The 26,517-nt window shown below is 42.3% G+C and overlaps 3 protein-coding genes across 4 annotated transcripts; 2 read left to right on the top strand and 1 right to left on the bottom strand.

Moving 5' to 3' along the window:
• Positions 1–85: 85 nt before the first annotated feature.
• Positions 86–4,190, top strand: LOC146662528 (uncharacterized). The gene is made up of 5 exons (XM_085417840.1): positions 86–102; positions 1,043–1,089; positions 1,173–2,563; positions 2,648–3,789; positions 3,934–4,190. The coding sequence occupies exons 1-5, from the start codon at positions 86–88 to the stop codon at positions 3,968–3,970; spliced, it is 2,634 nt and encodes an 877-aa protein (XP_085273966.1). The 3' UTR covers positions 3,971–4,190.
• Positions 4,191–7,368: 3,178 nt separating this feature from the next.
• emc9 (ER membrane protein complex subunit 9) lies at positions 7,369–10,046 on the top strand. The gene is made up of 6 exons (XM_085419217.1): positions 7,369–7,548; positions 7,790–7,992; positions 8,220–8,296; positions 8,746–8,815; positions 8,981–9,075; positions 9,227–10,046. Exons 2-6 carry the CDS (start codon positions 7,798–7,800, stop codon positions 9,405–9,407), a joined length of 618 nt encoding a protein of 205 aa, XP_085275343.1. The 5' UTR covers positions 7,369–7,548; positions 7,790–7,797; the 3' UTR covers positions 9,408–10,046.
• Positions 9,847–24,108, bottom strand: irf9 (interferon regulatory factor 9). Of its 2 annotated transcripts, none has more exons than XM_085419214.1 (10): positions 24,016–24,108; positions 23,489–23,564; positions 22,636–22,758; positions 22,366–22,546; positions 16,309–16,439; positions 15,935–16,001; positions 14,696–14,755; positions 14,171–14,560; positions 12,821–12,936; positions 9,847–12,118 (listed from the first exon to the last, which is right to left on the bottom strand). In XM_085419214.1, exons 2-10 carry the CDS (start codon positions 23,543–23,545, stop codon positions 11,975–11,977), a joined length of 1,269 nt encoding a protein of 422 aa, XP_085275340.1. In that variant the 5' UTR covers positions 23,546–23,564; positions 24,016–24,108; the 3' UTR covers positions 9,847–11,974. The 2 variants fall into 2 exon arrangements, with proteins under 2 accessions (XP_085275340.1, XP_085275341.1); XM_085419215.1 differs by having other exon boundaries at positions 11,981–12,215.
• Positions 24,109–26,517: the final 2,409 nt, after the last annotated feature.

The following is a 26,517-nucleotide window of genomic DNA, read 5'->3' as shown; positions in this document are numbered from 1 at the left end:
ACTGGCCTTGCTGTGTTTTTCAGCTTCTTGATTTGGTAGCAGCTGAGAGAAGTGGCAGAGTTTGCTGCTTCCTGCAGCTGAGACCATGAGTTTTTTATTAAGGTAAGCTTTTAAAACTGTTTTTACTAGTGATGGGTAGATGAGGCCTCGTGAAGCGTTTCAGCACATTCCCCAAACTGTATCGACACTGTGTCGACTGTTTTGCTCCATACTGACACCTGCTGGACCTTAAATATCATTGCAGGCAACTTACTTGAGACTCACAACAGACACTGATTCAATGACCTAGTCATACTTATATGCACTGTATACACTGTAAGGTATTGTACTTTCCATGGAATCATTTTATATCTTCTATATTGCAAATATTGTAGACATCTTTAAAATATATTATGAATGACATTAAGTGAAAATTAAAATGAAAGTATTGTGAATGTAATATTACCCATTTGACTCAGTTTATTATAAATTTCTATTCAGAAAAATAGGTTTATCCTCCGCAGAACAGATGCGACATTTAACCTGCATAAAATGAAATGAATAATTTACACTTCAAGTCACATGGCTGTTTTTTTTCTTTCTCTATTCTGATAGATTACACTGAAACAAAGACAGACAAACTATTACCTTATTTGCAGTTAAAAGATCAAAATGATTCCACACAGCAGAAACATTTCTTTTTCTTTCGGGCTCCATTGTGTTATGGAGAGATGTGTATTATTATTATTATTTTTTTAATCTTTGCGAGAGTAATTTTGTGTTTTGTTTTGTTTTTTTGGTGGGGACTCATTCCGTTGGCAGATGCGGATGCGGTACCTTTTAAACACAGTTTGGCGCGTTGGCAATGAGCGATACAGCAGCTGTATCGATCACGTGACTTTTTCTTAAAGCGACGCACGGCAAGGCATCGCTAGTGGAGCTTGATACATGCGTCGGTGCGTGAGTGTTGCTGGACCCATCACTAGTTTTTACTAATATCTGTATCAAACCATCTCTTAAGTTGTGTTATTAAAGCTTAGAGTCATTTTGGTATTTTGTCTAGATGGTGGATGCTGTTTTTGTTAGTTGTGGGAGGACCTCAAGCAAATGGTAAGCAAACACACCATTGCATTTTGTAGACTTAAATTTTTGCTTAAAAGCCTATAACACTGTCCCTTTTGAAAATCATGCAGATCAGAAGGTGCCTGTTGCAGATGATCGATTGGATTTAAGTAGTCTTAACTCTGGGAATGACACTTTGCATGGTAGTGAGACATTTGGAAATCATACCTCACCCTTGAATGCAAAAAGCCACAACACAACTATGTCCTCCACTAACCAGTATCACCCTGAATCTGAAACCCTAAAACAGAATGGCTCTGTGTCCAAAGAACCAAAGCCTGATGTTCAGCCCCTACCAAATCTACGGGCATCTCAACCACGTCAGCGCAAACCCAAGCAGTCACAGGTGCCCCAACAACAACTAAAAACTTCCTGCCTACCCAATAAGCAGCCTTCATGCCGACCCTGTCCACCCCAGGGGCCTAGCTGCCGGCCCTGCCCGCACAAGGAGCAGTCTGCCTGCCGGCCTTGCCCAACCCTGAGCTGCCAGGTAAAGCAGCCCCAAAAGCCAGAGTTGTCAGAGCATGTTGGTAAGCCAGCACTGCATCAGCCTCAGGTGCATCCACCCAGTGTGCCTAAGGAGAGCAAGCAGACAGTTTTGCATCCACCCAGTGTGCCTCGGGAAAGCAAGCAGACTGTTTTGCATCCACCCAGTGTGCCTAAGGAGAGCAAGCAGACCGTTTTGCATCCACCCAGTGTGCCTCAGGAGAGCAAGCAGACCGTTTTGCATCCACCCAGTGTGCCTCAGGAGAGCAAGCAGACCGTTTTGCATCCACCCAGTGTGCCTCAGGAGAGCCAGCAGACAGTTTTGCATCCACCCAGTGTGCCTCAGGTGAGCCAGCAGACAGTTTTGCATCCACCCAGTGTGCCTCAGGTGAGCCAGCAGACAGTTTTGCATCCACCCAGTGTGCCTCAGGTGAGCCAGCAGACAGTTTTGCATCCACCCAGTGTGCCTCAGGAGAGCAAGCAGACAGTTTTGCATCCACCCAGTGTGCCTCAGGAGAGCCAGCAGACCGTTTTGCATCCACCCAGTGTGCCTCAGGTGAGCCAGCAGACAGTTTTGCATCCACCCAGTGTGCCTCAGGTGAGCCAGCAGACAGTTTTGCATCCACCCAGTGTGCCTAAGGAGAGCAAGCAGACAGTTTTGCATCCACCCAGTGTGCCTCAGGTGAGCCAGCAGGCTGTTTTGCATCCACCCAGTGTGCCTCAGGTGAGCCAGCAGACAGTTTTGCATCCACCCAGTGTGCCTAAGGAGAGCAAGCAGACAGTTTTGCATCCACCCAGTGTGCCTCAGGAGAGCCAGCAGACAGTTTTGCATCCACCCAGTGTGCCTCAGGTGAGCCAGCAGGCTGTTTTGCATCCACCCAGTGTGCCTCAGGTGAGCCAGCAGACAGTTTTGCATCCACCCAGTTTGCCTAAGGAGAGCAAGCAGACAGTTTTGCATCCACCCAGTGTGCCTCAGGTGAGCCAGCAGACAGTTTTGCATCCACCCAGTGTGCCTAAGGAGAGCAAGCAGACAGTTTTGCATCCACCCAGTGTGCCTAAGGAGAGCAAGCAGACAGTTTTGCATCCACCCAGTGTGCCTCAGGTGAGCCAGCAGGCTGTTTTGCATCCACCCAGTGTGCCTCAGGTGAGCCAGCAGGCTGTTTTGCATCCACCCAGTGTGCCTCAGCAGAGCCAGCAGACTGGTTTACATCCACACCATCTACCCACTCCATCTCAGGTGACAATGCACACTGGTTTGCATCCACCCAGTCTATCTCAGGTGACAATGCACACTGGTTTGCATCCACCCAGTCTATCTCAGGTGACAATGCACACTGGTTTGCATCCACCCAGTCTCTCTCAGGTGACCCAGCAGTCTCATTTGCATCCACACCATCCACCAAGTCTCCCTAAGTTGAAGCAGCAGACTGGTTTACGTCCACATCATCCACATCAGGTTCCCCAGCAGACTGGTTTGCATTCACACTCTCTGCTTCTGGCAACGCAGCAGAAGGCTTTCCCACCCCTGCATCTTCAGCCACCACAGGGCCCTGCCTTTCTGCCCCAGCACCCCCATCCACAGGTTCCCCAGAAGACTGCCTTTCTGCACCAGCACCACCATCCACAGGTTCTCCAGCAGACTGGTTTGCATTCACACTCTCTGCCTCTGGCAACGCAGCAGAAGGCTTTCCCACCCCTGCATCTTCAGCCACCACAGGGCCCTGCCTTTCTGCCCCATCACCCCCATCCACAGGTTCCCCAGAAGACTGCCTTTCTGTCCCAGCACCCCCATCCACAGGTTTCCCAGCAGACTGCCTTTCTGTCCCAGCACCCCCATCCACAGGTTCCCCAGCAAGCTGTCTTTCCATCCCTGCACCCCCATTCACAGGTGCACCAGCAGGCAGTCTTCCCACCCCTGTACCTCCATCTGCAGGTGCCCCAGCAGGCTGCCGTTCTGCCCCTGTACCCTCAGCCTCAGCCCATGCCTCAGCAGACATATTACCAATTCAAGCAGCTTCTGGAAGCCCAATGGCCCAAACGGCCACTCTACCAGCTCCAGGCCAAGCAGCCACGCTACCAGCCTTTCATGTCACACTACCAATCCCGATTGCCAAGCTACAGTCCCAAGGTGCCACTGTACCAGGCCAAGAAGCTTCAGCACCCCCTGCAGATCAGATACCAACATTTCATAGCTTCATGTCGGTAAGCCACCCACACTGGCACATCAGAAAACAAAATGCGCAAAATCAATGAATTTATTGTGGGTTTCTTTCAGGCACATCATCCTTGTTGAGGGGAGCAGGGCAAGTTTCAAACACTACATTAAATCTATGCCTTTTATTTTAGGAACTGCAGTGTGGAACCTGCTGGACTACTGGACTGACCTTTCAAATGAACATTTAGTTTGTGCTTTATACTCTTGACTACTAAATGTTTTGTATGTGCTGATCCGTTTGATGCCAAGTTTCTGAGCACCTTTGAATGTTTTAAACAGGAGTCTTGAGGTCTGATTTAGCTCATGCGTTTTGTTTTTGGTTTTTTGTTTGTTTTTTTGTTAAGCCTGTGCAAAAAATAATCCACATCAACCAACACACCAGTGCTTTTCCCAGACTTGTAGAAATTCTTTGGTAAATGGTGAAAAGCTGATACCAAACAAGTCTCTGCATTCTTTGAGAAATGAATGTTGCATCATAACTGTTGTGACACATGGGGATTCATGGTACCCACATCCAGTCTCTTTAAGATTTTCTCTATTTTATGATTGTGGTTAATGGTTCGTAGAACTTATTTAAATGTATAAAGGTCTTAAATTAGTGCACCTGTTTAGTATAAGCTTGGTGGGGTAAGTGGGACCAGGTGCCCAATTTCCCCATAAAGCAGCCAAACATTTAAAATGTAACTATAGGGAGGCAGCACGCGCCCAAGAAGCTACTGCAATCTCCCAATTTTTGCTCAAGCTGCAAAGCTGCTGGTGTCTGCTTTCCAGGTACAGCCTAAATACTAACCAAATCTGAAAGAGCACTGGACAAAGATGGGTGTGTGATTAAAATTTGCAGATTATTTTTAATCCCTGTATTCTCACTGCAACACCGAAGATGCTTAGTTTTTTGCATTTGAACCACTGTCATCTGAACTTGTCACATTAAATTAATATAAAAAGTACTTTCTGCCTTCCTGCCACTTAATCTGTTTTTAGAAATAACACACATGCTAGCTGCACTGCAGTGAACTTGCTGTGAGGTTTCTACCTAAATGTATTGACACACAGGCTGTTTAAACATAACTTGAATTCCTATTGAGTTAAGTACTTTAGAAAGGACAAACATAAGTTACATCTTGTACCGATACCTCTTTACTGATAAAGTTAGGGTTTCTTACAATAAACAGGTCAGGTCCCTGTTTATTGTAAGAATGCTGTTATTCACCCACTGTTAAAAAACCTAAGCTTGATGCTTCTCTTCTCAGTAGCTACAGACCGATTTCAAAATTACCGTTCATTTCTAAGATTTTAGAAAAGGTTGTGGCTAAGCAGCTTATAGCTGTTCTAGATGAATACAGCATTCTGGATAAATTCCAATCTGGCTTTCGTAGAGCTCACTCTACTGAAACTACATTTCTTAGAGTCTCCAACGACATTTTGATGAGATGTGATGCAAGAGAATGCTCCGTTCTGTTGACGTTGGACCTGACCTCCGCCTTTGATACTGTGGACCATCATATTCTGCTAGATAGGCTGAGAGGTTTGGTGGGTATATCAGGGGCTGCTTTGGACTGGTTTGAATCCTATTTGCATGAACGATCCTTTTCTGTGGCTACCTCGAAGTACAGTTCCTCTTCTACTTTTCTTGCCTATGTTGTGCCACAAGGTTCAGTTTTGGGGCCTTTATTGTTCTTACTGTATTTACTTCCTCTTCAACACTTATTGAGCACTTTTAAGGACATTTCGTATCACTGCTATGCAGATGATATTCAGTTATATATCTCCTTTAAGCCCCATGATGTTTCCAAGCTACAGATTTTGCACAAGTGCATAGACTCCATTAGATGTTGGATGGCTGGAAACTTTCTTCAACTAAATGAGGAGAAGACTGAAGTTCTTGTTTGTGCTCCTAAAAATTTTGTACCTAGTGTTATGGAAAACTTGGGTCCACTTGCTACATTTGCAAAACAGTCTATCAGGAGCCTTGGTGTTAGTATTGACTCAGCTCTGACTTTGGATGCCCATGTAAAATCTTTGGTTCGCTCCTGTTTTTATCATTTGAGAAACATTGCTAAGCTGAGTCCCATTGTATCGCGCTCCGAATTAGAAATTGTCATTCATGCATTTGTTTCATCTCGTCTGGATTATTGTAATTCTTTGTTTACTTGTTTATGTAAAGCCTCTTTGGAGCGTCTACAAGTTGTTCAGAACGCCGCTGCAAAGCTTCTGACCAAGTCCTCCAAGTTTTCCCATGTCACACCCCTGCTGATTCAGCTGCACTGGCTCCCCGTTGAATTCAGAATCCAGTTTAAGGTTTTGACCTTGACTTTCAGGGCTCTGCATGGACAAGCACCAACATATATAAGTGAACTTTTACATCCATACATTCCCAGCAGGTCCCTGAGGTCATGTGACCAGGGCTTGCTTGCTGTCCAACACACGAGGCTGAAAACAAAAGGCGACAAAGCTTTTGGAACTGTGGCCCCCAGATTGTGGAACTCTCTCCCTTTGAGCCTGAGATCTGTGGACTCAGTGGTCGCTTTAAAAAAAAAAAAAATAAAAAAACTGCTAAAAACTCATCTTTTTAAACTTGCTTTTGGTTGATTTTTATTTTTAGGTTTTAGCTTCTGTGAAGCACTTTGTGATTTTTATCTTGAAAGGTGCTATATAAATAAAGTTTTACTTACTTACTCTATTAGTTGGATAAGAGACTGAAGAAAATGGATTCTCACTCAAACATTTGTACACTCTGCACTTCTGGGAGATATGCTGAAATTTGTATCTAAGAACTTCTCTAGTTCTGTCTTGCATTTTATCTAGCCATACAATCATAAGAAAATCTGAAGCCACTTGAAAGTTACTTGAAAATATACAAATATACACACATGCTGAGCAATGTTTTCTTTTTTTCTTTTTTTCTTTTTTGGACACTGGTAGTTTGGCAAAGAACCCATTTTACATTCATCTTTAGATACTTTACCAGCATAATTTGCAAAACACAACTTGTTCATATTTTTGTTCAAAACAGTTTGACAAGTGAAGGTGATTCCTAAAGAGCTACTAGCCAGCATCTGGCCTTTGACTTGATCCACTGTTCAATAAAACCTTATCACAAATAGTCTCAGTGGAAGAGCAACTGTCAAGAAGCCATCGTTGACAGGGAAAGGCTGGGTTATGAATGTAACATTTATTTAAAATATTTAATTCAAATTTGAGTTTTCAGAGTGGGTTTGTTTTATGTTTTGTTGTTTTCTCAGAACCAGAATCTTTGTCATTGTAGCAATGAAACTACAATAACAAAGTAGTTTTATTAGACTAAATAGAGGTGCAGTTCTGTCAGTGCAAAAGAAGTCAGTCACACAAATTAAGTCATGTATATTTTATACTTGATATAGCTTTACTTTTCTTTACACACACACACCCCTATTTTTTTTTTATCCCCTCGGTCATCCTCTTCAGTAGAGGGCGCACTACCGTAAAGCGTACACATAGTCGTGTTTACGTTGAACTCCTGACGAAATGATTGGCATCTTTTATCTCGAACCGCATTACAAAGCCTTTATCTCTTAGCCAATCAGGTAATTACATTTAAGACGTGTAGGCGGGACCAAAAGCTGCCGTTCAGACGCTCTTCATGTATCTGTCAAGTGAATTGGGTCTGTTTTTTTTAAAAGCTCGTGTCAACAGTTGCGTGCAAAGCTTAATTTGATATTTCCAGTTTGAAGCTGTAGATTTTGGTGTTTACTGATATTCCCATTCAGGTAAGGCGGAATTAAATTCTCTGCTTGGTTAGCTTGGATGCTAATGCTCATTCACAGTGTGGCCGGTTGGCAGCTCATTGAGCAACAAGCCACTTGCGGACGTTTTTCCTTCTGATTTTCGATAAATTCAGCGACATTATTAACGGCAGCCCTTTGTTATGTGTCTCATCAGTGCTTCTCCCGCTAGCCTCGGTCCTCTGAGGCAAGTTTTCAGTGCTTCTGTGCTCTTATCTCCCCGCAGCGGACACCATGGGTGAGGTGGAGCTGTCCTGTCGCGCTTACGTGAAGATGTACCTGCACGCCTGCCTCTTTCCGCGCTGTAGCATCAATGGCCTGCTGTTGTCGTCCAGCCCGACAGGTGGCGCTGTTTGCGTGACTGACTGTGTCCCGCTGCTCCACTCCCACCTGCCCCTGGCTCCTATCACCCAGCTGGCCCTTACACAGGTGCTCACAGGTGTTTTTCTGCCCTCACAATTTTGTTTAATAGCACCACAGTCTGGAGCTCTGATCCCGGAGAAGACCTTAAAGACTCCTCGTGATTGTTTATTGTGAAGGCATAAAACCCTGCAGTCAGATATTCTGGACCAAGCTACCAAGTTATTAAGAATTTATAACTTGCATCAGCATTAAATGAAGTTTAAAAGTGGCGGTGGGTGCTCTCCTCCTTCCAGGTGGATGTTTGGTGTTCACAGACTCAGCAGAGGATAGTGGGATATTACCAAGCCAACGCCTGCGTGTCTGATAACAAGTGGGTTTCCAGAGCTTCGTGTCACTAAAGAGGTTTTCATTTGAACCCTGTTTTTTGTTTTGAGATGCGGCAAAGCTGCACATTTAGCCTTTCGTACCTCATGCAGTAACACTTTACAGCTCAGCACATCTGTCTAGATGGGAAAACCAGCATGAAAAGGTTATTAAATAAAAACTAAAACAAGATGTAAAAAGACATTTTAGTTAAAATTTAAAAAAATCTGAAATCATACAGAAACCTCTCTGTTCAGAAAAGAGATTAAAGGGTTACCTTTTGTCAGTTTTCAAGCAGTAAAGTTAGCTTTGGAATGAATAAACTGGATCTTCATACATATCAAAATGATATTCTCAAGAAAAATATGCCATCCTTCTGTAACTTTGCGGCTTTGGCGGAGGCGTGTGGTCTCAGGAGTTTCTGTTTAACTAGTTTTTATGTTTTCTGCTCGGCAGCCCGACACCGTGTGCGCTGAAGGTCGCCGATAAGATTGCAGAGCAGTTTGACAATCCAGTTTTATTAATGGTAAGAAAAACAGAAGTAAAATTGTTTTATCGGCTGTCTCTTACCTGCTGGTTTAACCTGGACATATTTCTATTGCTGGTAAGCAGGCTTTCAGAAATAAGTTAAGCTTAGCTGTGCTGTCTGTTTAATAAAGTAGTTCAGGATGATTTTTTTTTTTTCTTACAGCTCGATGGCAGTAAGATGTCTCCAGACTATCGGGTTCCTCCCATCGTGTTGTACGAGCGCAAAGACTCAAGATGGATACTCAAAGACAAACACACGTAAGAGCATGAATGACCATATCCCAGCAAACTGCACGTTTATGTGGGACACGCTGTGAAAGCTGAGCAGCACGTCTGTTTTTTATTTTTGCGCCTGAATTCTGTCTGAAAACTACACTCACCTGTTCCTTTTTTCCTCTGTCCTGTTCAGGATAATGCTGAGACAGTGGGAGGAGACTCGGGCCATAGCGAGCCAGATGATGGAGTCAGGTGATCACACGCTATTGGTGGATTTTGACAGCCACCTGGACGACATCACAAAAGACTGGACCAATCAGAAACTTAACACCAAGATAGAGGAGCTCGCCTCGCCGGCCAACGGAAACATCTAGACTGAAGAGTAGCATCACTTTTTCTGCACAAATGTGATTTTTACAGAACAACGCACACTCGACAACGAGTTTAAGGAGACGTTTATTTTTTTCCGAGTGAACAAGAACATATATGCATAAATAACAATATTTACATCTCACTAGTTTCCCGCCCACCCCAGAGTGTGCCTTGTGGTCCATCCCAATACCCTGCTCATTTAAAGGACACTTCCACCTTGAAGTCCTCCTCTAACACTACTACAACATATAGATATGTTCCCCCTCTTTCCCTTAGTTTATGCATTAGTATGATTCCAGCAAACTATACATGAAACAGGATGGACAAAAGGACAAAAATGCCTTACAATACTAAAATCCTGCAGTAAATACCAAGCTAGATGAAGCTCAAAATATTTGTTTTTCATTAGGTTTGATTTAAAAGGAACTCTCAAGTTTGTGGTTTTGACTTTGGGAAGACTTAAAGTAATATATTAAAAATAAAATGGGGGCGGGGAGGGGGGTACATCCACCCTTTAACACCGTGCAGATGTGTTTGTTATGACTTCAATGCCTCGTGTGGGCACAAGAACTGGTTAAATAGAGTTGTGACATTACAAATATAACAGTTGACCATTCAAATAAACTCCCTGTCAAAGTTTATACTGTTTAGTGTCTTTATTCTGTGTTGTTACCTTAAATCCTCAATTAAAGCGTGTTTTTGCAGCTGTTCTTGTTATTTGCTGTTCAGCAAAAATAACATGAGTCTAGAGGAAATTTCTTCTAAATCATTTTAACTTCAGGAAAGAGGAACAATGTGTTGCAAGTTTGGGAAACCTGCCTTACAACGTGTCAAACTGAGGCTGCCTTACACTCTCAATAAGCCAAATATTCAGAGCTTCTCCTCCCTGTGTTCACTGCAGAACTTTTGTATTGAAATGTGTGTTTTGTTCGTCCTTCACAAACCGCCAAAGAAAAGCTGAAAGTTTAACTGTTAACAGGCATTTAAAATGAATACAACGGTGCAGCTGTCTAACAGCGCACAGTCCTGTAAATCGGGAAAGTTTCTCACTGTAAATGGTTAAAAAATAAATGCGCTGAATGTGATATTCCTGACTGACCTGCTCCAGGGTGACACGCTCCTCCTTTCTCATCTCCAGTTTCAGTTTTTGTCTATTAAAAGATGACCATTTAAGACACATTTGTAAAAAATGTTTTTAACTACAAAACCCTAATGGTATAAAGGACACATCTGCACTGGATCTGAAAAGACTTGACGGCAATATAGTAAAGATAAAGGTGCTTTACAAAATAGTCTACTGAACTACTGCAGGCTATTATGATGCTTTTTTCCCCTTTGATTGTACAGTGAAACTTCTATCTAGTCCTGTGGTATAAACAATTTTCATCAACACAACTTAAGCAGCGTCTACAGTACTAAATGGCTCCACCCCCAATCCCTAACCAAAACAATAGACTTATAATATCTAAAATGACCCAATAGTTAATGAGAGGAATTTACAGGAAGATGATTGCTCAGCTCTGATCGGCATGCTGCTTACATCACATTCTGAGATGCATGATGAATATAAAAAGCTTCCAAGTGTTGGCTTACATGTAGTGTTACCAGTACACTAACTAATATCTAAAATGAAAAAGAAGGTGCACCCCAAAACTGATATTAAAGGGGACCTATTAATGCTTATTTCCAACTCTGTTTTTACTCCGGGAGCTTTGCATGATTCACAGTTCAAAATAAGTCCTATTTGTTTTACAGGACGTCTTGCAGCAGCGTCAAAAGGTGCAGTTCCTTTAATGGCCACTTGAGGCTGCTGGTTACAAAAGGGAGTCAATCCCCGTGTTAAAATTCTCAGCTTTACGCCACCTGAAAGCATAAAAACAGCCTGAGACAAAAAGTATTTTAGTCTGAATGGAAAGTTTCTCCTGTAAACGCGATCTTTTGTTCTCTTAGCATTTTTAGCATTGTTGATGCTATTGTCTGATAAAGAATACAGCTTGTTGTGAGGCACAAGTCTGTGCTATGGTTTTAGTCACTCCACCCTCTTATCCAAATGCTCCTCCCTCTTCAAGCCAGCTTTTTTTCTGATTGGCTGCCCCTCTTAAACAGCCCTCACTGGAAACAGGAGCTGCAGGTTCCTGTTTGCAGTGAGGGCTGTTTCTGTGCTAACGGTCAAAACTATGTGTGTAATATGACAGTATTGGGTAAATCTACTCTTGTTTGAAACTGAGTTTGTCAAACTTTTTTCATATGGGTTTTGACCACTGTGGCAAAAAATAAGGAAAAGCAGAATAGGTCCCCTTTATATTAGTTCACCATTTGATTTCCTATTTCTCTTAAATGCTATGCATCCGTTTCTGTGCAACGTGTTTGGGCAATATGAAAACAAACAAACAATTACCACAGAAAATAACTGCAGGTTCCTGTTTTGTTATCTTATTATAATCTGTCTTAATTAGAATAATAAAAGAAAAAAATCCTTCTAGCTGTCGGATTTATAATAAGGGGGAAATGTGTCTTATTTTTCAAATGCCACCCATCAAAGTGCTTAGAAAGTCCCGCAGCCGATGCTCTAGTTGGTTGGCGAAGGCACCGTGACGAGGTTCAGGGTTATTTCTCCCAGCGGGGACTGGCTGGCCAGAGACTGGAGGATGGTGATGGATTCAAAGATGGACTGAGCGTTCTGTACCTGCTGTTCTTCCCACGGTAGAGTGATCTGCAGAGGAAAGAGCAGTAAAGGCAGTTTTTACCATTTACTGAAATCAGACGGACTGAGCGTTCTGGACCTGCCGTTGTTCCCATCGTAAAGTAATCTGTAGAGGAGAGAGTAGTGAAGGTAGTTTTTGTTAGTTACTCAGATCTCCTGTATTGGAGCTGCGGATTTCTCCACATTTAAAGGTCCCTAAAAATTAATTTTAAAACTGTTTTTAACGCTTCCATTTCAGCTGATTGGCTTCCCCTCACAAGCAGAAGGTTTGAACAGCATGTGGGGGGGGGGGTTTCTATGCCTGATATAACCAGTTATGAGGGCTAGCCCCTGTCTGACATCACAAAGAGCCAAAAATGGGGCATTCAGAGCAGTGTGAACCCTGAGCTTTTGGATGAGGAGTGTGCAAGTCCACTTTAACGAATCACAAAAAGGAGAGCAGGGAAGAGGGCACCAGTTAAGCACAAGTTGTTACAGAAGAATAAATAAGTTAGGTGTCACTAAAATCACATGTGAGTAACAATCCCAGCACCTGAAGGGTGATTTAAAAGAATCTCATGTAGAAAAATGAATACTGGCGACAATTAAAGGACAAAGAAAGGAAACTTTTCTCTAGTTACAGTTTTCAATAATCCAGTGTGTGGTTTACCTGAAATTCCCTGGAAAATCCCCACCACAGAAAAAACATACTGCTGAGTGTGTGTGGTTTACCTGAACAATGATCAGCTTTTGGAAAGGGTCCTCTGAGTCACTCAGCTCTTCTCCAAAACACAGGGTGAAGCCACACTGGGGAGGCTCGCCGCCATTTGTACGGAAGTAGTCCAACTCTGATGATTGAGGAGGGAAGGGGCGGGCGTTTATTAGCGCTTCATGTAAGTTATCAGCTCAGGGCAAAAAACAGCCCTACACTGAATCTTTGCTCATGACATTTAAAATCAAAATTCCAGTTGGACAATTTCAACCAAAGACTAAAGTTTTTTGAAGATTGGACCTTATTATCATGAAAACTCTCTAAAATTAAAAAATAACATGCACTTAACATTGATTTTTCAGTCTTAAACAGCGCTGCCAGATGTATAATGAACATGCGTATTGTGTTTCCAAGTGTGGGAGGATTGATTGCCTGCTACGGTAAAGAAAGAGCTGAGAATGAAGGGAAAGCAGCTTATTTACTGCTCGACCTGCATTCCTACCCGCACCTATCGCTACGAGCTGGCTTCATCTGAGTTATTTGGGAGACGCGTATTCCCAGTGACGTACCAGCCTGTAACACCGTTCAGGAGCAGCTCTCCACTTCACGTTGCTGAAAACTGCACTATTTTTAAATGTTTTTATTTTTTTCCTGTAGTCAGGTCAAGCTGCACAGAGCAGGTAAGGAACGCGACAAGTCAAACACAGAACTGAATTAGCAGCTTTTCAAAATAAAAGATCCTGAACATCCTTAGTTTAAGAACAAAGTGTGTTGGAGACACGTAAACGGTGTTCTCCTGGAGTCAGACTAAAGCTGCTGCTGGGTATGGCATGTGTCCAATTGGGAGGATGACATGCTGCAGAGATTATGTGCATCTGCTGTGTTTGAAAGGCTTCTGCATTTCCTCAAAGGAGAGCTGGACGCGGGCATCTCTGGTTAGACTGCTGCCCAGACAAGCACCAGGCAACGGTTTTATCCAATAACACGAAATAAGGCAATTTGATAGCAGTGTTATTATCGATCGTGAGCTAACCATGTCAGCAGTGCATTAGAGCAAAATGATCCTGGATGTCCCGTCAATTATCCAATCACAGCTGCAGACTGGCGCCAAACCATGTTTTGGTGGCAAAAACACACTTAGTTCATAAAACAGTGATGGCAATGAGTCTGTGATACTTCAGTTAATAAACACTAATTCTAAAGACAGATTTTGATTAAAGTCCTGGTGAGTCCTTTTTTCCTGCAGAGTACATATTAGCTTCACTGCGCAGACATTCAAGCTCTTGCTGTGATAACATCTGTGTGATAATTTGTTCTGCAGCATCTGGCAGGGCTGTTAACAAATATCAACACGCTCATTTCTGACTTACGTTGCTTGAAGATTTCTTTATTGAAAAGGAGCACCGGCTCTGTGTTCCTCTCCATCTTGTGCAGGTCCGGCATGGTCGTGTGCGGCCCCGTCCAGAAGACCCGCCCCTGGCAGAACCTCTTGCCGTAAACTCCCTGCGGAGTGGAGGTCAGCACCACCCCTTTCTCCATGAAGGGGAGCAGGGTGAAGAGGGCCTGCAGCTCCGGACCGGCCGGCAACGTGGAGGGCGGCTCGGGTAGCGGGATGCGTGGGAACCTGGCTTTCAGGACGAGTGGCGTGGGGGGAATAGGCGAGGAGGGCAGGTACATTATCCGCACATCGGTGCCCTGAATCTGACGTTTGAGCACCTGCTGTCCTAAATAGTAAACTGCCACACTGAAGGAGTCCTGGGCTGTAGAGATGGAGACAGAGGAGTCGTTATCTTCTCGAGCCAACAACACTCAGTGCTTTCACAGCAGGTCGTGACTGGGTTCATGACTCTGAACCCAGCATATCACAGCCTGCTCAGCTGTAAATGCTTTATTACCTCCTACGGGAGCGGTCACACTCTCCTCAATCCGCACGTCCAACCTGATCTCATCGACCGCTGAAGGGACATAAAACAGTTACATCAGCGGCTTCTTTTGGTCGCCTGTGAGTTTGATTTGTTAGTTGAAATGTAAACACATGATGAAATAAGAACACAAGGTTACACTGCAGTAATCCATTTGCTTCACAATGTGCGTGTGTAGGCTTGTATGTTACTTCTTTGTAAAGTTTGTTTAGTTTTTACTGCCTTAACCCTCTCGAGGCAGGCGTTGCCGATTTGCAACAGTTACAAACTAACAACCTGATTACCCCACGTACATATTTTATGAGTTTTTTTTACTCAGAAGTACCACTGCAGGACTTGGTTGTGCATTAGCAACAAAAGAGTTCATCTGAGCCTGAGAGGGTTAAGGAACAGCAGACCTACACAGGATTTTATGTTTTTAGTTTTAAGCACACTGACACCTGTATACGTGCTACATGTGGCGTATAAATAAAATCGCCCGACCCAAGGTCAGCGATTAGATTTCTCCTCGGACATGACCTGATTTCAGAGGCAGCGACAGACCTGCTCGTCCTCGAAGTGCAAATATGATTTTTACAAAGCAAAGACTGTGACTGCAGCCTCACAGGATCACAGGAAAACACGGACTCAGACAGAAAGGAAATTTGTCCCTTTGGCTTAACTTTTAGATCCTCCGTCAAACTCAAAGCAAAGTTTTCTTAACGTGTGAAATATGGAAACTTATTTCCACCAGTGAAAAAAAAACTTTAAACCAATTTCTGTCGTTCGTAAGTCAAAGTTTCACGTTGTTATGTCTCTCAAACTACTGATGAAATTACTTGAAACTGAGGAAAGAACTTGAAATTCGAAAATCTAAATTTTAGGTTATTGAGTGGACTCAATAACCTAAAATTTTGATTTACGAATGACAAAAAAATACCTTTTTTCCAGTGGTGTAAACAAGTTTCTGAGATACTATTTGTGTGGGCTACAGGCGAAGCCTTCAACTGTGTGAAATGGAGAATTAACTCATTGTTTACATTTGAGGAAGCCAGAGATCACGATTCAAATGGATCTTTTAGATCTTTTTAGATGGAAAAGAGAACAAATGTGAGGGGAAATCATAGGATACTCCTCGCATCGCTAACTCTATACATATGAAAAAATCCCGATTACGAAGAAGTAATTAGAAGTAATCAGAAGTAATCAGATTACAAAGACAGTTAAACTCACAGTCCGTCTGAATGAAGGTGGGGCACTGAGTGGGCTCCTCCGTCTGGACCGGGCTTTCCTCGACATACTGAGAATCAGACAAAAAAAAAATGTAATCAGTATTTATGAACTTCAGTTCGGTTCACTTCAATTATGTTGTTTATGCTGCGCAGCTTTTAAGTCACTGTTAATTTGCCTCTCAGATGCTCAGATTAGCTGAGCTCCAGCAGGCAGGAAGGAGTCATTACACCAACATCTATAATTCAAACTACACAGAAATGGCAAACAGCGTTTGATACTGCAGGGCTTCGAGATGCTATCAGATGCTCTCCTATCTCGGAGCAAACATTGAGGCTAAAATGACTCGGCATACGCCCCACATCCTATAAACCCACCAGCTGAGACGTGGCTTCTTCCCTCTTTATCTGTTTGTCATCACTGGCGGCGTCGCTGTCTGAATCGCTTCTCCTCCTTTTCGACCTCCTGGAGGCTTTTTCTCTGCTCTTCTTTTCAGGCACCACCACACCTAAACGCACACAGAGGAAACACTCGTGAAGCAGCTGAAAACAACCGGCTGTTTTTACTTTTGAGTCGTTTTAGTGCTCTTCGGCCCCATTGCTTCCACGAGAATTTGACTCATTTGGCAAAATAAAAAGTCTTTGATTAAATGTCCTCACTAGAACTAGCACACAAACAGCTCTGCAGATGTTTATTCTATTTTCCATGTAATTACCAAAATAATAGCCAAAGATAAACTCCGTCAGGCTCCGTCATGTTTGTACTTTGACCTCTGAATGGTGATGCACAGACAGTTTATTTTTATAGCAGCTTTAAAATACGACAATAATGCAAAGTGAGTCGCACTGGTCTTCTGCAGCCCTTTAAGCGCACCACGAAATTAGTTTTACAAAGTCTCATGCTGAGAAAATGAAGAAAAGATACAGAACAGATGGATTTACTGACATTTAAATCAGTTAAATGTGTTTTTGTCAGTACTTCCCCATGCTATCTCACCAGAGTGCCACCTTAATTGATGGGGAAGCGTTCGATGGTTTGAGCTTCCCAAATGTCGGGCTTTGTTTTTCCACTGGTCCTAGTGCCGTGAAGTGAATATTTAGAGATTTTATAAGCGAAAAAGTGTAATGATCAAATGATTACTCTTAAGTTATGAATCACTGGCTCCGGTCATTGCATGCATGAGCATAATGTACATAACTGTGGCTACAACAGGCTGCAGGAAGAGCCAATACAGGGAGAAGCCTTATTTTAGTAGCTCTGTAGATGAAAATGAAGAAAAAATGTACACCTCCTTAAATGCCAGGATGCACATTTAACATAAAATGTTATTTAGCCTAAATCCTGCAAGGCTGTGATTGACACTTTATATGAGAGCGCTGCCACATGTGGTTGGCACCCTACAGCAGGGGTCTCCAACTCCAGCCCTCGAGAGCTACTGTCCTGCAGCTTTCAGACACATCCTTGTTCCGACACACCAGAATCAAACGACTGGCTTGTTATCAGGCCTTTGCCAAACTTGTTGGCTGAAGAGGTAATCCAACCAATTGATTCAGCTGTGTTGCAGTAAGGATGCATCTAAAAGCTGCAGGACAGTAGCTCTCGAGGGCTGGAGTTTGACACCTCAGCCCTAAAGCATGATGATAAATCTCTATAAATAACTGGGGGCTTTTATTTTGGAAATCTCACATATTTCCTGAGGACTGTGCAGTATATTGATTGGTGCCGTTCTGCCTGAAGAACTTTCTACTACATCGTTTCACACAAGTGCTTTTTTTGATGCCTCAGACGCCTCTTAATCCTTCGCTGCATCGACCCGACACGTGGTTACATTCCTATCAAAGTGTGCATCAGGTTACGCGTAGATTGCCCATTGAAGCCTAATTCAGGAATCAAGTGTGAGTGTATCACCCCAGATGACTTTGACATGCAGCCTGGAGGACCCAGGCATCAAATTGCAGACCTCCCAAATAACAGAGATACCCACTGTGCCTGCTGAGCCCCAGCTGCTCATGTCTCTTTTTGTAAATCTCAGGGACCAACCAGTTTATCGACTGACAAACTGACCATTTATCGAAAACATCTGTGAGCAGCAGCCCTGATAGCAGTAACTGAATCAGTATTTAGCAGCGCGGTGGCCGGATACTGTGTGGAATTTGCATGTTTCTGACAGCGATGCTCTAGTTTCTCCTGCTATCAAAATGAAATACGCGAAGTTAACGCACCTTATCCTGACCCGGAGCAATCTTACAAAACAGATGTAAATTCAAAGTGCTTTAACTTGCTGATTAAATGAAGGTTAAAGAAAGTAAAAATAACTAATCTGAACCTGGTTAAGCAGCAGAGGACATGTTTAAACAGTTAAAATATATAACTAATAACTTTAAGGTCAAGTATGAATTGTATAAAAGAAGTCAGACATCTGGAAAGAAAGTTACTGATAATTTTTTTTGGCTTAAAATCAAAAGCAGATGTTTTAAAATATATTTATCATTTTTTTAAAGAAACGATAAGACACAGCAGAACTACACGCAATGATTAAAAGAGGAACTTCTTTCTAAGTATTTTCCTTCTCCATCCATCTCTGTCATGTCTCTGATTTATAGGCTTTTATTAAAATGTGTTTAATAATGTCTGTTTCTCTGTTTTAACATGTGACTGATTGTGTTGCATGTCTTGTTTACTTTTTAAGACTTTCCAGTGATTAAAATAAAATCTAAAGTAAAGAAAAGTTGAAAAAAAGTAACTTAAAAACAGATAAAGTTCACGCAAAGACCAAAGTGCAGGAGATTATCAGAAGAAAAGATGGTCATAAATCCAGACTAGAATCCAGGTATTTCTCCCTGGAAACAGACAAACATCTGCAACACAACGAGAGCAGAGGGCACGGCAGAGCTTTAAATACCCTTCGGCCTACATTTAACATATTTGTTTGGCACTTTTATGACATTAAACAGGCAAAGCAGCAGAAAATAGGTCAAGAGTCAGCGGGTCCAAAAGCCACTTAAAAAAAAAGGTGTGAGAGAAATAAACAGCGAGAGGGCTTAACGCTGCAGAAAAGGTGGAAGTGGTGATCAGACTAACCGTGCGCTAATAGAGAAGAAAGTTCACCCGTTTCTGCAGGTACATTGTGCAACATTTACTCTGCAACACCTAACGCAGCTAAACCTCCATTTTCTCATCTACTGTTCATCTACTGTGGCCAGCACCCACAGCAGATAAACACTCCGATTAAAACCACGTTTATATGTCATATGTGTACAATCATTTCTCTGATGTAAATAAAGGTTATTCTAATTATTTTAGTGAATCAAACCTTTAAAAATGGAGAACAATGTCGACCACAACAACAAAGAAAACCTATATACATACATTTGATTACCCTTCCTTCAGTTCTTGCTTAGGTTTGCTTCGGTGTCACTCATTCTGACATTTAAAATTATATTATATTAATTTTTTTCTGCTAGTTTAAAAAAGTCTTGCAGGGACGAACAACTAAAACCAGCTGAAAACGAAAGGCTGTTTTTGCAGCACATTTAACGTTAAGTTCGCTGGCTGCCGCTGATAAACTTAGCAGAGTATTTCTGATGGTCTGTGACGTCCTGCTGACAGATTAAATATTCAACTCTCTCAAACAGAGGAGCTATTAAGCTATAAACCCGGCATCAGCTTTCAGCAGCGGCGATGCCAGCCCTGCTAACAGTCGGGCAAAACTGTAAACACGTTACCATCAGCCGTGGGAAACTTTTAGATCCAATTTTTCAGTTCGTTCACGTTAATTATGGAGTTTGTAGTTAGTGATGGTGGGCTTCTGGGTGTTCCTAATATTCTGACCGGTTCATGTATAATAGTAATAGTTTAATCCAGTATTTATGAGGTGTTATGATGATAAAGAAAAGCTGAAAAGAATAAGTCTTTGTAAAAGCAGAATTGATGGCAGAGCTGTTAGTAACTGTAGCTTTCAGAATAAAAGCTACAAAGCTCCTCCACATTAAGAGCAGAAGAAACTGACTAACTGCATTTACTAAAAGTGAGAGGAAACTAGTTTTAGTTCATCTTTCCTTAATCTTCACACGATCTCTGAGATGTAACCAACCAATCAACGCGCTGGATCTGTGCGCCTGCAGCCTGAAGAGACAGACGCAGTCGTCATGTGCTTCCTGAGGTTTCTGTTTCTCAGAAAAAGAGCTGCTGCATTTTGAGACATCGCCGGCCTGCAGTTGCTCATCTCACCCTACACTTTAATGAGCATGCACAGGCGTGGCAAAGCACGTGAACTGTTTTTGCTTCTGAATCAATAACTGGAACAGTTTTAAGTGGCAGCCAGGCAAACATCCACTGTTGGGTTAAATGCAACAGACTGTTGTGAAAGTGTATTGCAAACAGAATGGGTTTGTAGGTTAACCCCCATCATGACTAAATACGAACCCCGAGGAGCTACAAGTATTCCCAAACTACCTGCTTTAAATGAGTTCACCAGTCTGACTCAGAGAGGTCAGGATTAAGTCAGTTTATTTTTTGGCTGTTAAAGTGACGCAAAGACTGTTGCTCATTATCTTGAGATAAAAATCCAACCTGGCAGATGGAAGCTGACCATGTCACTGTGTGAGTGAGTGCAGGTCTGCCCTACATTACAACTGAAATATCAGTTTACCTGCCACGATCATCACAGGCTGGTACTATGTAGCAGGAGTTGAGGCTCATCGTGCTAACTTTGTGTTTAACCCTGGATGTGCATTCTTATAAGGGTGGGTCACGTCTTTTTGGCTCAGTTACATTAAATGAAAATAGGACAGGAACATCGTGGCTGGGAAAAATCGGTGGTTGCCAGGCGATTGCACTGAATTTTTTTGCATCTGGCATCTGCTCACCAGAGGTTCCAATAACCTTAACCTCTGGGATTTTAATAACTGTGATAACAAGGCGATTACACAGATCACCTGGTGGGAGGCAACCTGTCTCCAAACAAACAGTCCAACTGACTGCAATCACTGTGGAACAGCTGGTTTTCCATGCGATCACCGTCTTAATGTATAAACACAGACAGACGTGCTGCAATCAGACCGAGTCAGTCTGGACCAATGAGGGCAAATTATTTGTTACATGACTCTTTGCAAGAGAGGAAATAATTTCACACAATAACACAGATATTGTGTGTAAATGCCAACTTGACCCCATTCAGTTGTAAACTGATTGCAGACTGACTTCATCACCCACTGACTCAAGTGGTTGCAGATACTTCAAAGCAGTGAGATTGCATATCTGCATATCTGCAATCTCACTGCAACCTTCTTATTTGTGGGACTCCAACATTACCGGGCCACAGTGCCATGCTAACATATGCTGCAAACCACACCTGCTCCAGATAAGAGAACAACGCATACCGGCGCCCACCACTTAGTGACCTAACAATTCTCCGAAAAAGGGTCACCACTTCCTGTGTGTAGGTAGAGAGTCTGTAGTCTTAAGACTCTTAAGACTCTGATGGCTCAGAGATTATATCAAATACACAAGGTTTATACTAAATCAAGGAGCCTAAGCTGCATGCTAGCTGATCTTGTATAAAATTTTCAACAATTCTGAAAAAACTATAAAACTATCTTACATGCTCTACAGAAATACCTTCACCAAACCTTCACATTGATTTAGGAGTAGTTTAGATCTATTCTTCATCATCGAGCAGGGATACCAAGAACTTTGACATTCAACATTTTTGCCAGCTTTTCCAGTCTTACTGACCTTTTAAAGCACATATACAAGACTTTTTAACACTACACTCTTTCTCTCACGCACACTCCCAGCCTGCTTCATTGCTTTCGGGCTGTATTGTCTTAAACCTACTGAGAGTTTTTAAATATTGTACTTTGTCCTTGGTTTCGTAAAACAAGGCAGGGGTATAATTTATGGTGCTGCTTTGAATTCCCGCCACAAAGGGTCCTTGTGCGCTGGTGTGCCTGCATTGTTCTGCCATCAGGAGTGAAACCGGGCTGCTCGTGTTAGACTGTGAGCTAATAAATCTTAAACAGCAGTTATTTTGAATGAAATACAGATGTCTTGAGATGGAAGACATCTGAGCCAGTGAAGTGGGAACACCAACTATCAGAGCTCTTACAGAAAAACGTCCCATTTCTACCCTGGCAGAAGATATCATGGTTACATTATTGAATTCAGCATCTTTACACTGCACATTCGGGCCTCGCCTGGTCTTCACATGTATGTTTTTGTAATTGCTGTCACATGTCTGTCCTGCCTCCTGTGCCCTCATGTGACCCACTGGGAAGTTTTGGGTTGACTTAACCACCTTCGTGTGACCACGAGACTGATTTTGTCATCGAGGTTATCAGGTCTGAGGTAAGTCAAATGCTTTGCTGCTGAGGTATAACTAAGTCGTACTACGACCTAGCCAGAGCATGCTGAGTAGGTACGTCAAGCCTCACCTTGCTCGCTGATGGGGACCAGGCGGTACACCTTGTACGGTTCTGAGATGTCCAGCTGGGCTCGGTCCATCACCTCCTTAAACTCAGGACTCTTGTTGAGGGCGCAGCGCAGACGGGTCTTCCAAGCGGCCGGGTTGTCCTGGCCCCCGTCTGTCAGCTTCCCCTTGAACTCTGCCCACGCCTGGGGAGGACAGCGATGGCGATCTCAGAGATTTAAAGCACACAAGATTTGTGGCATTTAAAGCAAATCTTGAGAATTTCAAGAGCTACCTTGAAGATCGCGGCGTCTTCGTCTTTGCGGAAGTCCTGTTTCCCCGCGTGCTTCCAGGGGATGCGGAACATGGTTTTGGCCTCGTCATCCCACACCAGCCCCGGATATTTCCCACTGCTGACCTGAAACAAACCAAAAAACACAGCGACGTTAGAGAAGCTTATAGTTTTCCTGAATTTCACCTAAAGCTGAATAACTGCAGACATAAATCAGGGCTGCTAACCAGCCACCTCTTCTGCATGTCTTTGTAGAAAAAACAGTGAAGTTTGCACTTGCACTGATTTCACTTATATATGTCAGAAAGCAAGAAAAAGCAGAACACATTCACATAATTGGAGCAATATCTGTTTATTTCTTAACCAACTAATCTAAAAAAATATAAACTTGATGAAAGTGCAGCTGAGCTCAACTTCAGCTGATATCACTTCTACACTATACACAGAATTTTGTGGCCTAAAGTCAAAATCAGCTATTTCCTGATATTCAGTTTATGACTTTAGTTCATTTTCAAGGGTTTAAACTGTTTTGTAAAAATAAAAAGTAGCAATAAGCACCTATAACACATTTATATGATAGTAGAAACAGAAAAGTGCATTTTTCCACAGCTGACCTACAATTTGCTTAAGCAGATTATGCAATTGCAGCTGATTTTCTAACAAGAGAAAAGTTAAACTTTTGCTGGTGTCATTTTCAGCCCCATAGTTATGAATATATGTTTGTTAGTGACCTCTCAATCACCCTTTTTCTCTTCCCGTTTCCCTTCCCCCCCACCCCACTCTTTCATTTGTCCTTACCCTCTCCCTGCCTCCCTCTCACACTCATGCACACACACACATACACAGCCACACACACCTGCTCGACGATCCAGGAGCGCAGTCTGCGAGTGGAGCGCATTCTCCCAGCTGCCATCGCTGCTTCTTTAAAAATGCTGAAAACACCGCAAAGTTTCAGGGTCAGCGGCAAAACATCAACACAAACAACTACGATCAACTGCCCCGACATGCCCTCTTACACCCACCCCGCCTCACATTTTTTAACAATAGCACAGCTTCACTCTGGGCACATCAAAAACATCCAATATTAGACATAAGAAATGTGTAAAAATATGAATAAACGTCGATTTGCTTTCGCGTAAAAAGCCAAGTTCAAGCCTCGTGTTCAAGCCGGGTCTTTAAACAGAGTCGACACACATTAAAAAAGAAAAGAAAAGAAAGACAGACAAAAACTTTCTAAATTTAGGTCTTTTTTAAATGGAGTCTGGTCTGGAAACAACAAAGCAGCTGCAAACATCCTCCCACCGCCGCATGTTATATTTATAAAAAAATCAAATATAGACGCTAAGGTGTTAAATTAAGGAAGTTGATTTAAGTTTCGTTTACCTCGGTCGTGTTTCCTCCGCGGTGCCTGCGGACTGACTGTCTTCTCCTCTTTAGTTCTGCGGCTCAGTCTATGAAGGCGCTCCTTTTCCCCGAAGTCACGTGGTTTTAGAGAAAGGCTCTGCTAGCCTGACACCAGGGGGCGAAAGTGAGCACACACAGAGACAGTCAGGTCCCTGAGTATGTGCACAGTGGAGATGTGACTGAATGACTGAAGTGCAGACTTTCACCTTTCATTCAAGGGGATTGTAATAAATATTCCATTACCTGTTTAGGAATGACATTCAAAGGCTCTAAAATAATTGGACGATAAGTAAGAAGCAGATTCATGGCCAGGTAAGGCCTGGTTCCTCATTGCTGCATGACAAATAAAGCAGATATATGAGCTGGAAATGAACTAACCAGCCAGGAACACGCAAATATCCAATCAGCCAATCACGTGGCAGCAGCTCGGTGCATTTGGGCATGTGGACACAGCCAAGACAACCTGCTGAAGTTCAAACCAAGCATCAGATCAATAAAGAAAGGTGATTTAAGTGACTTTGAATGTGGCATGATAGTTAGCGTGAGTATTTCAGAAACTGCTCATGTGATGGGATTTTATCACATAACCATCTCTAGTGCTTACAGAAAATGATCCAAAGAAGGGAAAATATCCAGTGGGCAGCAGTTATCTGGATGAAAATGTTATGTTTATGACAGACGTAACACACCATGTCACAAATGTCAGATCATCTCAAGCTGGTTTCTTGAACATGACAATGAGTTCACTCTACCCAGTGACCTCCACATGCACCAGACCTCAGTCCATTAGAGCAACTCTGGTATGTGGTGGAACAGGAGATTCACATCACAGCAGCCTAGAAAGCTGCAGCTGCTGTGATGCTATCTTGTCAATAAGGGCTAAAGTCTCTGAAGCATGTTTCCAGCAAGTTGTTGAATCTAAACCATGAAAAAGCAAGTATTAGCAAATTACTGGCAAGTTGTACTTAATAAAATGTCCAGTGAGTGTATATTTAGATTGATGTTTGTGTAACTTGTCCAGACAGTCAAACAGTTATACAAGAGTGTAGTTAAAGGTCCTTAGATCTTGTTTTAACTTGTCACCATAAGCGTAAGTTTCTACCTTGTAATAGGAATATTCTTTCTGGGTCAAAATGATGTGATAGTATTCATAAGGCATATGTTTGACATGTTTTTGGCAGATTGCAGGCCAACGAGTCATTTTTTGGCAGAGGCAGTGCGATGCCTCAGGAAATGTTCTGCTGGGAATTTGAGTCCTGCCAACAAAGTGAATGTTATTTTGACACTTTCCACCTACCTAAGCAGTGTTTAGGGTCATGTTCATCCACAATCATCATGGAAACAGTATTCCCCGATGGCTGTGGTCCAGAGGTGTGGACTCGAGTCACATGACTTGGACTCGAGTCAGACTTGAGTCATTAATTTTACGACTTGACTTGGACTTTTACACCAGTGACTTGAGACTCGACTCTGACTTGCCTGACATTACTTGAGACTTGACTTGAGACTTGAGGATAAAGACTTGAGACTTACTTGAGACTTGCAAAACAATGACTTGATCCCACCTCTGCTGTGGTCTCTTTCAGCATTGTAACTGCTACAAAGCAAAAAATGGTTCAGGAATGGTTCGAGAAGCACAGCAACAAGTTTGAGGTGTTGACTCGACTTCCAAATTTCCCAGATCTCGATCCAATCAGGTACGTGTGGGACGTGCTGGACAAACAAGTCCGATCCATGGACTGAACAGTTGGTAGCAACATGGGGACCAACACAATATTAAGCAGGTGATCATAATGTTACAGCGGATCAATATATATATATATATATATATACTAACAGCAGAGATTCTATAAATGTTCAATGATGTTTTTTTGACTGAATGATTAATTTATTCTTTATTCTTGTGCCTTTTTTCCTTACCTTCAGGTCCTTTTAATAAGAAAATACTAAATCTCCAAACCATCAATTCACTGTAGTGTGTTTAAATTCAAGTAAATGTTCTTTAAACCCTCTGAATGGTTTTCCTTATCCTTAAAGTAAAACAAATGAATCTCACTGAAATACAATCACAGAATAATAACTAACATAAGATGTACTTTACATTTTAAATTTAAAAAGTTCTTTTTTGTGTGAACTTAAAGTTTTAGCTTGGACTTTTTTCTTTGATACAGAATTAATTAAATGTTTTATTTGATAACAGTTTTGCTTTCGCCTACAGGGTTTCTAAGTAGCGGTGCTGATGCATTCAGGAAAAAGAGGAAATCTCCTCTCCTTACACAAGTTTGTATCATTTCTTTACACTAACCTGTAATCTTATTGTTCACAAATGTAACATTTAAATTATCATTAAAAACAACACTTTAAAAGTCACATTTGGCTAAATTAACTGTATTAATGAAAACACCACAAAATCTGTCAAAACAAAGGACATCAGTAACTCCACTTTTGTTAAAATAATCATTCTATTTATTGAGATGATTT

Source organism: Rhamphochromis longiceps, linkage group LG9 (genome assembly GCF_057381845.1).
Source record: "Rhamphochromis longiceps isolate RC_006_pf linkage group LG9, R_longiceps_female_GT1.1, whole genome shotgun sequence".
In the NCBI taxonomy this organism is placed as follows: Eukaryota; Metazoa; Chordata; class Actinopteri; order Cichliformes; family Cichlidae; genus Rhamphochromis; species Rhamphochromis longiceps.
This window is presented reverse-complemented; position numbering and strand designations above follow the sequence as displayed.

Coding starts and splice junctions, on each gene's coding strand:
- LOC146662528 (XM_085417840.1), top strand. Junction 1,090..1,172: donor GGGAGGACCTCAAGCAAATG/GTAAGCAAACAC, acceptor AAAATCATGCAG/ATCAGAAGGTGCCTGTTGCA. Junction 3,790..3,933: donor CATTTCATAGCTTCATGTCG/GTAAGCCACCCA, acceptor CTTTTATTTTAG/GAACTGCAGTGTGGAACCTG.
- emc9 (XM_085419217.1), top strand. CDS start 7,798: ATGGGTGAGGTGGAGCTGTCCTGTCGCGCTTACGTGAAGATGTACCTG. Junction 7,993..8,219: donor CCCAGCTGGCCCTTACACAG/GTGCTCACAGGT, acceptor TCCTCCTTCCAG/GTGGATGTTTGGTGTTCACA. Junction 8,816..8,980: donor ACAATCCAGTTTTATTAATG/GTAAGAAAAACA, acceptor TTTTTCTTACAG/CTCGATGGCAGTAAGATGTC.
- irf9 (XM_085419214.1), bottom strand. CDS start 23,545: ATGGCAGCTGGGAGAATGCGCTCCACTCGCAGACTGCGCTCCTGGATC. Junction 14,756..15,934: donor CACCTTCATTCAGACGGACT/GTGAGTTTAACT, acceptor ATGTCCCTTCAG/CGGTCGATGAGATCAGGTTG. Junction 14,561..14,695: donor TGTGACCGCTCCCGTAGGAG/GTAATAAAGCAT, acceptor CCATCTCTACAG/CCCAGGACTCCTTCAGTGTG.